The 12,960-nt window shown below is 38.8% G+C and overlaps 1 protein-coding gene across 2 annotated transcripts in view; it reads right to left on the bottom strand.

Moving 5' to 3' along the window:
• Positions 1 to 12,960, bottom strand: part of CECR2 (CECR2 histone acetyl-lysine reader) — a 168,295-nt gene that overhangs the window by 36,787 nt on the left and 118,548 nt on the right. For both annotated transcript variants that reach the window (XM_028121144.2, XM_088025850.1), the window contains exons 3-6: positions 6,341 to 6,524; positions 5,035 to 5,174; positions 2,752 to 2,856; positions 692 to 741 (exon numbers count right to left, since the gene is read on the bottom strand). In XM_028121144.2, coding sequence (XP_027976945.1) covers positions 692 to 741; positions 2,752 to 2,856; positions 5,035 to 5,174; positions 6,341 to 6,524 — 479 coding nt within the window. The remainder of the gene's footprint in view (positions 1 to 691; positions 742 to 2,751; positions 2,857 to 5,034; positions 5,175 to 6,340; positions 6,525 to 12,960) is intronic.

Genomic DNA, 12,960 nt, shown 5'->3' on the forward strand with positions numbered 1-12,960 from the left:
ATTTTAATATCCTAGAAATGCTTAAATACACTTTTTATTCAAATGGTTTTGATTTGAGCTTCTGCAGAGTATTCCTTGTCTCATTTATGTTGACATACTGTAAAGTGGTACTACCCCCTCTGCCAGTTTTATGCAATTTGGATTAAAGAACTGAAATCTAGCTTAGGAAACCAATACACTCCCTTACACAGCATTTTACATTAAAAAGCTCTTTGAGAAGCTGCTCATTCATCCAAGTGTTTGGTGTCCATCCTACTGTGCCAAGGTTAGAGGACACAAGGGAAGATCTCCAGTTATCAATGAGATGGAGAAACGGGTACAGATGAAGTGTGACAGAGAGAACTGAAGAAGGGCACGGAGGCTAACGAGGCTATAGTGCATTCATTTTTTTTTTTTAAGATTTTATTTATTTTTTTTGACAGAGACACAATGAGAGAGGGAACACAAGCAGGGAGAGTGGAGAGGGAGAAGCAGGCTTCCCGCCGAGCAGGGAGCCCAACGTGGGACTCGATCCCAGGACCCTGAGATCATGACCTGAGCCGAAGGCAAATGCTTAATGACTGAGCCACCCAGGTGCACTATGTTGCATTCATCTTAAATGCTCTGCAGGACTCTGAAAAGTGAGTTCCCACCATAATATAAATCAATCATGTTTACTTAATCTTTTCTAAACTCCAACAAAAGTCATTACCATTTCTTGTCAGTGGTTCAGATGCCAAGGAGTTTTCTTCCTGCTTTTCACTGAAAAACAGGAAAAGGAGGCACCAATTAAAACAAAGACATGTCCAAAATTGTTCTGTGCTTCCCCCAAAAGTTAGACCCAATTAATGTAATACAAGGAGTGTGTTTGTTTCAATGGGACAAAGTTACTCTACTGAGTAAAGGAAGACTAGAATGTAGGGGTGTTGGTACAGAGGGGGAAAAATGATAATATAGGAACCCAATGTAATGGTAACATCCTATATAACAGGAAAATAATAGGTTTCAAAACAGCTTTTTGGAAATCAAACAGAGGAGTTAAGTGTTAATAGTTAAATACCCCCCCCCAAACTATAGGGATTCTATATAGAGATGTTCTCCTCCCTGATCAGGGCTATAATGAAGCTAAGCCATATTTAATTTAACCTCCTGTAAGGCAGTGGTTAAGAACACAGGTTCTAATGTCAGACTGCCCCTATCAAGGCTTGCCTCTTACCATGTGACCTCGGAAAGTTAATTAAATTTCCTGTAAAATGGGCTATAAATAATGCCTACCTCACAGGGATATTGAAGATTAAATTATAAATTTCAAAAGTGTTCAGCACAACAGTGTTAAGTATCATTGCTGTTTGTATCCCTGAATCGAGTAGGTCATTCTCTATGGTCTTGTTTGTTTTCAATTATCTTTAGCCGTACTGTTCCATAGAACGTTCTGTGAGAATGAAAATGTCCTGTACTGTCACTGTACAACATGGCAGCCATGAGCCACAGGTGGCTACTAAGTACTTAAAATAAGGTTGGTATGACTGAGGAACTGAATTTTAAGTTTTATTTAGTTAAAAAATATATAAATACTGTACTGGATACGGAGCTCTACAGGATAAAATCACCAGTAGAGGGTAGTACAAGTCCACATATGCTTAAAATGATTCTATATTCCCAATGCTGAGGCACCTTAATTGTTAGTACTTAACAGGGAAATGAAGATAGGTAAACCTAAAACAGCTTTCTGAATCTCTAAGAAAAATGTAGATTGCTAACAAAATCCTGCAACAGATGTCATGTGTACAGAACATGATTATAGGACATTTCTCACAAAATGGATAGGAGGAAAGCTATACTCTGTAGTCAAATTTCTGGAAAGTTAAGTGAAACACTGATTCTTAGGTTAAAAAAAATAATAAAATCCTGACTGATTTATTTATAATCTGATTCCTAGAAACCAATACTTCTTAGCACTTAATAAGCAACAAGAAGAAATCTGGCCTACCTCAAGTATTTAGATTTAGTAGTTCTACAATTTAGAGGGAAGAAGTGGTTTGTTCTCTGTTACTAGAAATATTAAGAATATGACCTAACTTCCAGAAAGTGTATTTACACAGTATATGCCAGATTTTCAAAATTCTTGTATTAAGATACATGTGGTAGAATTTCCTAAAAGATCATGCATTATGTATAAAATACAATTTCCCAAATGTAATAGAATCTTTTTCCTTGCTAAAGTTAAATATAAAATAGAGTATAAAACTAAGATCTTACCTGTTCTTTATTGTAGGAAAATGTATTCTAAATTCTAAATACAATAAAGCATATCTGCTACTAAAATCTGCTTATAGGGAAAGAATTAACTCCTAAAATTATATGTGATATATAATCCTATTAAAATGCTGACTATTAGGGTTAATCAAAATTAACTTGCTCTACAAATGTGTGGTAAAAAAATGTGTGGTATCAACATATTGAGCACTTTCTGTGGGTCATAACAGTTTTCAGTCTGTTACACTATCACATTCATTATCCTGTTCAACCTAAGCCTTATTATTAGTAGTATGCTTATTGTCTAATAAAAGAATAGCCTTAGAGAGGGTAGGTCATGCAGATAGGACTTCCCTAGAACATTCGGTAATTTCATGAGGATTGAGACCCAGGTCTCTATAATCTAAGTCCCATATCCTTCCCATGGCACAAGCAGGGATGAAAGTACAAGTGAAATTAAGGTCCCTTCTAAGCATGCGGGTTTATGACTGGCACAGACCAACACGAATGTCTTACCTCACTATAATCTCCTCCTGTACTTTCTTCCGTTTGGGGGGTCTTCCTCTTCTTTTTCCTGTTTTCCCAGGAACAGTGGACACATTTTTTTGTCCTTCACTTTCCCTAAGAAATAGTATATTAAATCAAAATGTTCTGTAATAGAATTGATGTGTTATATATGCTTTTTAAATTAGTAACTACAGTTTTTCTGGTCATAAGTTCACAAAAAAGGATTAAATGCAGTGGTCACAGGGAAAGAGCAGGATAACTCCCTGTCTTCCCCTATTAGCATGTGCAACCAAGGAAAACTCACACTTTACAGTGTTAAAATCTGAGTATGAACTAACACTTCCCTAACAGCTGACAGTACTCCCAGCAATAATGAAGCCTAAATAAAATAAGATGGCAGCATCATCCTGGCATAGTATGGAAACAAGGTCTCCTCCTCAGGAAGGCGCCCATCTCAGGCCTTAAGGTCCTTCTGGTCCTATGCTGATGCAGCAGATCATTAATTCTAGTAGAAAAAAGGAGTCCTCAGGAACTGATTACAAAAGGACAAGTGCTGCCGGGAGTGACTGCACCGCTGGCGACATGCTGTAGAGAGCAGTCCTTGGTAAGGGCACAAGGACTCCCCAGGCACCTCAAATCAAACACCTCATCTCCAAACAACAGATCTTTCACCACTCTGATAGCAGAGGCTGTGTTACAAATTCTTTTTTATTTTTGTATGAAACAACTCCTGGCCAACTCTTGACAGGCATGCTGTTGTATCTAATTCCTTCATAAGAAAAAAATTACATCACTGTAAAATTGTGATGTATGTTTTAAATTTTTTAAAGGTTTTATTTATTTGAGAGAGAAAGAGATTGAGAGACTGAGAGAACGAGTGGGAGGAGGGGTAGAGGGAGAAGCAACTCCCTGCAGAGCAAGGAGCCCAATGTGAGACTCGATCCCAAGACCCTGGGATCATGACCTGAGACAAAGGCAGATGCTTAAGCAACTGAGCCACCCAGGTGCCCTCTGATGTATTTTTGTTGTTGTTGTTGGCATAAGATTTTTCTATATTTCTTTTTTTTTATTTTATTATGTTATCACCATACATCATTAGTTTCTGATGTCATGTTCCACGATTCGTTGTTTGCGTATAACACCCAGTGCTCCATTCAATACGTGCCCTCTTTTTTTTTTTTTTTTTTAAGATTTATTTATTTATTTTGAGAGAGTGAGAATGAGAGAGAGAGAGAGAGAGAGTACATGAGAGCGGGGAGGGTTAGAGGGAGAAGCAGGCCCCTCACCGAGCAGGGAGCCCGATGCGGGACTCGATCCCGGGACTCCAGGATCATGACCTGAGCCGAAGGCAGTTGCTTAACCAACTGAGCCACCCAGGCGCCCCAATACGTGCCCTCTTTTTTTATTTAAAAGATTTTATTTATTTATTTGACAGAGAGAGACACAGCGAGAAAGAGAACACAGGCAGGGGGAGTGGGAGAGGGAGAAGCAGGCTTCCCCACAGAGCAGGGAGCCTGATGCGGGCCTTGATCCCAAGACCCTGGGATCATGACATGAGCGGAAGGCAGACACTTAACCGACTGAGCCACCCAGGCGCCCAATACGTGCCCTCTTTAATACCCATCACCAGGGTAACCCATCCCCCCCACACCCCTCCCCTCTAGAACCCTCAGTTTGTTTCTCAGAGTCCATAGTCTCTCATGGTTTGTCTCCCCTTCTGACATCTCCCCCTTCATTTTTCCCTTCCTACTATCTTCTTCTTCTTCTTCTTCTAACATATAATGTATTATTTGTTTCAGAGGTACAGGTCTGTGATTCATCAGTCTTACACAATTCACAGCACTCACCATAGCACGTACTCTCCGCATTGTCTATCACCCAGCCGCCCCATCCCTCCCACCCCCCACCACTCCAGCAACCCTCAGTTTGTTTCCTGAGATTAAGAATTCCTCATATCAGTGAGATCATATGATACATGTCTTTTTCTGATTGACTTATTTCACTCAGCATAATACCTTCCAGTTCCAACCACGTTGTTGTAAATGGCAAGATTTAATTTTTTGATGGCTGCATAATATTCCATTGTATATATTTACCACATCTTCTTTATCCATTCATCTGCTGATGGACATCTTGGCTCTTTCCATAGTTTGGGTATTGTGGACACATCTGCTATAAACATTGGGGTGCACGTACCCCTTCGGATCACTACATTTGTATCTTTGGGGTAAATACCCCCTCTGATGTATTTTTGTACAGTATCTATTACAACCCTAACCTCAAAGATTGTACCTGCTCAACGAGAGTTCTCCATTGGATTTTCCTTGCACTGGGTCCTCCTTATACATTCGTGTTCCATAGAAATACCAATAGAGTGCCCCAGAATTGTCTTCACCCAATGGTTCCACGCGGAGACTGTCTGCATCCAAACCCTTGGTAGAAGAAAAGGGAAAAGAGGTTTGGGGAAATAGGAAACAAAACAAAACAGGAGAAAACTAAAATGAGGATTCAAAACTTACACTCAGATGTACCTCATATTTTAAAATGCCTAAGCATCTTATGCAGCGTTCAGTCAGGGTATATGAAACACAAAGAGAATGGGACGATGGTACCTTCTTTGAAGAGCAGGATGTGGAAATATTTCAAATACTTCCCATCCCCATAACTGCTCACATTTCACCAACAAAACAAAACAAAAATCAAAAAGGAATTTTGATGAACATATTATATATTTGGTTTGGACTTATGTGTGCATCCACAAAAGGAAAGACAATTACAACAGAGTAGAATCCAATGTTGTAAAAGCTATGTCCCACGTGAGCCTCTACTGTAGCTCCATCATAATCTATAGTAACCTCTTATTCTAGCTGAGATCCAGCAATACACCTCCCAATTTACCCCAGGGTCTGACCTATTTTGGCCTTCCCACTGCTATTCAAGAACTTGAGTTCTCAGCAAAGACTGTGCTTAAATTGCACAATGATTTTATACCATGTCCATGAGAGGGCTGAACTGAGAAGTCATCAACACATTTTTTTGACTGAATAGGATTATATACTGACCTTCCTATGAGTGAAAAGCAATAGCCCACACCCTCCCTCTGAGATAGACTTATAAAACAGACAACAGTAGAATAACGGAAGATATCTACATCCTCCTTCTCCAACACATTTTTTGAAATGTATGTGTATGTATGTATATATTAAGGATGAACCTCACTCACATATCAGTTAAGTCCTTGTAGTTTTCAATATTTCTATTATGCTAAATCAAATTTTAGACCTTGGGGAATAAAATCCAGTGGCTAATTTAGTTGCAATTTTGGCTGATGACAGGGAGAATAAATGGGTGCCTCTCACTGTTCCTTTGTCAGCTGCAACTCAACCATGTAAAGGAAGACAAAACCAAACTAGAAATTAAACCAAAATAACCACACAGTCCTCTATGTAAATGTATGGCTTGGATTCCTTTGGCTACAGTGGTCATTGTATACATTTTTATTGTCAATTAACTCTGGCTTTTTTTAATATCTTCAGATTTTATATCCTGATTACTGGCTTTTTTGTTGCTCTAGGAAAAGGGCCTGCTAGTTAAGCACCTTGAGAAGATCGAAGACATCATCTGCATCTAGCCGATAATCACAAAGGCGGTGCAGGATTTCCACACGAGTGCGAAGGGGCAGGTCTTGGAAACTGGCTTCTCTCAGAGGGTTGGGCTTCCCTTCTTCAAGCTCCCAGCGGTAATTGATGATGTCCTCTAGGTAGCTGTGGAATGTCTGAGGCCTAACCAAATGGCCCCAAACACAAAAATACATTAATATAAAATACAGAGGATGAGTGGGAAAAGTGTAGAAAACAGATGGTTTTACAGCTGACAAATCTTAAACAGAAAGCAAGAAATAAAAAAGCAGTAATAGAAAGGGTCTGAAAAACCCTATGAAGCATCATGTTATTATATTATCTACTTGGATGGAATGTTGTCAAATTCCAAAGAAGATAAATATGTTAAGAGGGTTTCTCACAGGATAGATTGTTTTACTTTAAACCACAAACAGCATATTCTGGTGAATAGATAAACGTTTTAATAACCAATGGTACAGATTGTGAAACTGAGGCAAGTCTTACCTTTGTTCATACAATTAAAGAGACTATACAGTTTGAATGGACAGCAGTTCAAAACTAGGTCCACAACTGAGATGGGAAACGAAAAAAGAAACTCAATGTTTGCCTAACCTAATTAATTATATTTCAGGTTAAGAATTAAAGGTTGAAAAATGTTGTCTAGATTACAAGGAGCTACTCCAATATGCAACTATAATTTTATATAGTGTTATATAAATTTTAAGGCTTGTTAAAAAATACTGTATTCTAAATTTTGAAGATTTTTTTTTTTTTAAGATCTGATTTATTTGACACAGAGACAGTGAAAGAGGGAAAACAAGCAGGGGGACTGGGAGAGGGAGAAGCAGGCCTCACGTGGAGCAGGGAGCTTGATGCAGGGCTCAATTCTAGGACCCTGGGATCATGACCTGAGCCGAAGGCAGACGCCCAATGACTGAGCCACCCAGCCGCCCCATGGAGATTAATTTTTTCTGTTACTTAAATTTGTCCTGATTAGTTTGGCAATTCTACAACTTCATTTGATTAGTACCCAAATGTACCTTGTATATAATAAAGAGCTATTTAGTTGTTAGATGGTTATTCTTTCTCTCAACCATTTTTTTTTTATAAAGATTTTATTTATTTGAGATAGCAAGTGAGAGAGAGAGCATGAGCAGGGGGAGGAGCAGAGGGAGAGGGAGAAGCAGACTCCCAACTGAGCAGGAAGCCCAATGCTGGGCTCAATCCCAGGACTCCAGAAACATGACCCAAGTCAAAGGCAGACACTTAACTGACTAAGCCACACAGCAGCCCCCTCTGTCTCAATTATTAACAAATCTGGGTACAATTTCACCTATTGCGTGATTTAAATTTTTTTTTTCTCACTAAGCAAGGAACTCTAAAGAAGCTATATGTCAATGTAATTTTAAAAAGAGGCAGGTACCATGTTGACTGACAATCTGTGGTAGTTATATTTGTAGAAAAAATCAGAGGAAATATTTATGTGAAAAATCAAAGGGGCTTATGCAAATAAGAAATTAAACATTTTGATTTTCAAAGAGAGAAGAAACTACTTCCTTACTATTGATACATCAACTGGGGAAAATGTGAACGTGTTAGCTTATCAAAATGCAGCATAATACCTCTGAATATCAAGGCTCTCACAAATTTGATTTGATTGCAGCATTCACATTCAAAGCATGAGCCCTGGCATATGAATACCTGCCTTGAACCTTAGTGGGTTTGGACTGGCTTCCTCTCTCCATTGCCTGTGAAGCTGGTGCTGCCCCTTTGAGGGAGGAGCTGGGCAAAGAAATTGGCGGTAAAAAGCAGACAGTGTGGCAATGGTGAATTTGAAAATAAAATGGGGTGTACTTTTTTAAAAAGATTTTATTTATTTATTTGACAGAGAAAGGCACAGCAAGACAGGGAACATAAGCAGAGGGAGTGGGACAGGGAGAAGCAGGCTTCCTGCCGAGCAGGGAGGCCAATGTGGGGCTCGATCCCAGAACCCTGGGATCATGACCTGAGCCGAAGGCAGATACTTAATGACTGTGCCACCCAGGCGCCCCAAAATGGGGTGTATTTTTAAAATTGTTTTTTAGTAACAAGGAGTATGAAGACAACTGCTCTTTGGTAATAAATCCCTTTACCACATACTGCCTATACTTTCTAATGCACACCAAATACCCCAAATAACAAGGCATGTTTTTCTTGCAGTAGAATAAAATATGGAATCTGTGATATTGAGATAACTTTAAGAATGGCAGCTTCACTGGGAGATATGACAGGACAGAGGCTAGGCCAGGCTAGGGATAGGGAAAGTTCTAATTCCAGTGTGAAGCAAAGGAAGCCCCAGCATACCCGTCCTGCAAACATTGAATGTGTATAAACAGTGTTGTTCTTTGTGCCTACAATCTGTCTGAAAGCCTCTACTTGTCTCAAAGAAGTGCATGTTTGAGATTCCTTTCCAATAGCCCTATTATCCTACTCAGTTTCAATTACATTGCTTTGGCTAAAGGTTTTCTTAAGACATCTCCATACCACCTTACCGAAAGATACTTGAGGGCTTAGAATTCAAGATAATTCATTTTTATTGTACAGAGATAAACCTCCGCATATAAATCTACATCCCTTTCTTTAAACATCAGAAATTCAAAGGGGTAAAAATACTTCCAAGGGCATTTGAAACAAAAAGGCTGCAGGAAGCCAAAAATCAGGCTAACACTTTCTACTTGGTGGTTCTTAATCTTCTATATGACATAAAGCTCTTTAAGAATCTGATTAAGACCATATACTATCTCACCCTGAAAAATGAGCACACACACCATTTTGTGTGCACTTTCAGATTTTGCTACTCAAAGGAAGCAAGGGGCACTATGCTGCTGAAGACTGCTAGAATATTCCTGACTTATTCATCTATACGGCTCAGTGCAATTCTCTCTTAATGACTTAAATACCTCTCATCTTTCTGAAATTATTCTGAATTATGTCTCAGAATATGGTTAACAGAAAGATCAAACTAACCAAAGTTTCTGAACACATCCAGTTTCACTTTGTTTCTTGTCTGGAAAAGTTCGAAATGCTCTAAAATCCCTTTTATTCCTTATAACTTGTGCATGAAAGAGTGAGAGGGAGAGAAAGGGAATATGTGATTATCACCTTTCCAAACTCCCAAAGTTAGCTATTTCTTAACCCAAGCAATATGCTTCAGAGAGTACATGCTTCTGCAGGTGAGACCAATGTTGACAAGGATGGCATGACCTCAGTAAAGTATGACAACACAAGTCTCAGGTGGCTGGAGCTGGCAGAACTCTTGACGATGTAACCTATATTAACTGATCTGCAACCTATACTAAATGATCACAGTGAAAAGAGACTCTTGAGTTCTTTGAGGCATGTGTTGGTTCTTTGAGACATGAAAGGGTATCCATAGTCTACTTGCAGGGGAACAATTTAGACATGTCATCATGGGTAGCACAATGGAGACCCAAATGAAAAAATTACATTCCTTCCAACTATTTGTGAAGCAGATGAAATATGTTGAACAGTTTTGGCCACATGTGTACATGAGCACTGAAGTGAGAAAAAGATTTTGGTTCCAAGTGAAGCAAGAAGTAAAAAGCTCTATAAGAATATCTGATAAAGTGTTTATTCTTAAAGACCATAAAAAGACCCAGAACAAAAAAATTTAAATAACATCTCTTCTCTAGGGCCGTATAGTGGCTGCTGTAGCCAACACATCCTAAAATCAATATGAAGCCAGGATCAGTTAAAAATCAGGGTAATTTTTTTTTAATTTTATTTTATTATGTTATGTTAGTCACCATACATCATTAGTTTTTGATGTAGTATTCCATGATTCATTGTTTGTGTATAACACCCAGTGCTCCATTCAATACACGCCCTCCTTAATAACCATCACCAAGCTAACTCATCCCCCTAGCCCACCTCCGCTCTAAAACCCTCAGTTTTGTTTCTCAGAGTCCATAGTCTCTCACGGTTTGTCTCCCCCTCCAATTTCCCCCCCTTAATTTTCCCCTTCCTATCTTCTTCTTCTTCTTCTTTTTTAACATATAATGTATTATTTGTTTCAGAGGCACAAGTCTGTGATTCATCAATCTTACACAATTCACAGCGCTCACCATAGCACGTACCCTCCCCAATGTCTATCACCCAGCCACCCCATCCCTCCTGCCCAGCCCCCACCACTCCAGCAACCGTCAGTTTGTTTCCTGAGATTAAGAATTCCTCATATCATTGAAATCATGATACTAGTCTTTCTCTGATTGACTTATTTCACTTGGCATAATACACTCTAGTTCCATCCATGTGGTTGCAAATGGCAAGATTTTGTTTTTTGATGGCTGCATAATATTCCATTGTATGTATGTATATAATATCACATCTTCTTTATCCATTCATCTGTTGATGCACATCTTGGTTCTTTCTATAGTTTGGCTACTGTGGACATTGCTGGTATAAACACTGGGGTGCATGTACCCCTCCGGATCACTACATTTGTATCTTTGGGGTAAATACCCAGTAGTGCAATTGCCAGGTCGTATGGTAGCTCTATTTTCAACTTTTTGAGGAACTCCCAAACTGTTTTCCAGAGTGGCTGCACCAGCTTGCATTCCCACCAACACTGTAGGAGGGTTCCCCTTTCTCTGCATCCTCGCCAACATCTGTCGTTTCCTGACTTAATTTTAGCCGTTCTGACTGGTGTGAGGTGGTATCTCACTGAGGTTTTGAAAAATCAGGGTAATTTTAAATTAAAGGAAAATAGGAATAAAATATAAAACATATCTTAGTAGAGAAACATGTATATAATATAGATTTTATAGGTGTTTATGAATGCTTATTTTGGGTAATAGAAAAGTACTAAAAGTCAACTAGAAATCAATATGTAATCATCCTTAAAAAGATGAAATACTTTTTTGAATGGAAGCCACACGGGAAGCTATATACTATTGCTTTTAATTGGAAAACTGAAGTGTCAGGTGTAAGAGGTGAAAAGGTACAAGAAGAATTCTGAATAGTTGAGGCACTGGGTGGCTCTGTTGGTTGAGTGGCTGACTCTCAATTTCGGCTGAGGTCATGATCTCAAGGTTGTGAGATCGAGCCCTGCATGGGGCTGGGCGCTCAGCGGGGAGTCTTTTGGAGATTCTCTCCCTTTCCCTCTGACCTTCCCCTGCTTGCATGTTCTCTGTCTCTCAAATAGATCTTTAAAAAAAATCTGAATAGCTTCTGATAATTTAAGGATGCATACTGCTAGCTCTAGAACCACTAAAATACACACAAACACAAAACCAACAGAGGAAATAGAAGTACTAACAAAAATAACCCAAAAAGAAAGCACTTAAGGGCCAAAAGTGGAACAAAAATCAGAAAGAACAAGAAAAGATGCTCAACATCATCAGTCATTTGAAAACACAAACCAAACCCACAATGAGCTATCACCTCACACCCGCAAGGATAGCGAAAATTAAAAGACAGATTATAATAATACTAGGATGTGGAGAAATTGGAATCCCATACACTGTTGGTGGAAAGTGAAATGGTGTAGCCACTTTGGAAAAGTATGGCAAGCTACTCAAAAAATTAAACACAGAATTACTATATGACTCAACCATTCCACTTCTAGGTATACACTTAAGAGAAATGAACAGGGCGCCTGGGTGGCTCAGTTGGTTAAGCGTCTGCCTTCGGCTCGGGGCGTGATCCCAAGGTCCTGGGATAGAGCCCCATATCAGGCTCCCTGCTCAGTGGGGAGTCTGCTTCTCCCTCTCCCTCTGTGTGCTCACCCTCGCTTGCTCTCTCTCAAATAAACAAATCTTTAAAAAAATTAAAAAAAAAATGAAAACATACGTACATACAAAAATACATACACAAATGTGCATACATAGCAGTGTAATTTACAATAGCCAAAATGCTGAAACAATGCAACTGTCCATGAACTGATGGATAAATAAAATGTTTATCTAAATAAGAGAATATTTTCCAGCCATAAAAAGGAATGAAGTAGTTGATTCACACTACAACACAGAGAGCCTTGAAAACATTATGCTAAGTCAAAGAAGCCAGACACAAAAAGGCAAATATTGAATGATTACCCTTATAACAGATACCTAAAACAGGAAAAAATATAGTTAGCAGATTAGTGTTGCCTAGTATTAGAGGCTGGAGGAGATGGGGAGTGGAAACAAATATTACGTGTCTTTTGGGAGTGATAAAAATGCTATGGAATTAGACAGTGGTGATGATTACACAGTTTTGTGAATATACTATAATAATTGTACACTTAACAAAACAAAACACAAAGCCCAGAGGAACAAATAGAAAATCAACCTTACCAACAATTGCATTAAATGTAAAGGGATTAAACAGCCCAACTAAAAGGCAGAAATTATCAGACTGAGTGAAAAAAAGCAACACCAACTACAGGATATCATCTATAAGATACTATTTAAATATAAAAACACAAACAATAGAAGGATAGAAAATTAGAATGATAGGTATTAGGCAGAATGAACATTAATAACAAAGTAGTGTGAGGAAGACAAAAGGCCAATTCACCAGGAACACATAACAAGGCTACATGTATTGTATCTAACAA

Source organism: Eumetopias jubatus, unplaced genomic scaffold, assembly GCF_037043125.1.
Source record: "Eumetopias jubatus isolate StellerSeaLion01/CBP00866 unplaced genomic scaffold, mEumJub1_p1.0 scaffold_8, whole genome shotgun sequence".
Lineage (NCBI taxonomy): Eukaryota > Metazoa > Chordata > Mammalia > Carnivora > Otariidae > Eumetopias > Eumetopias jubatus.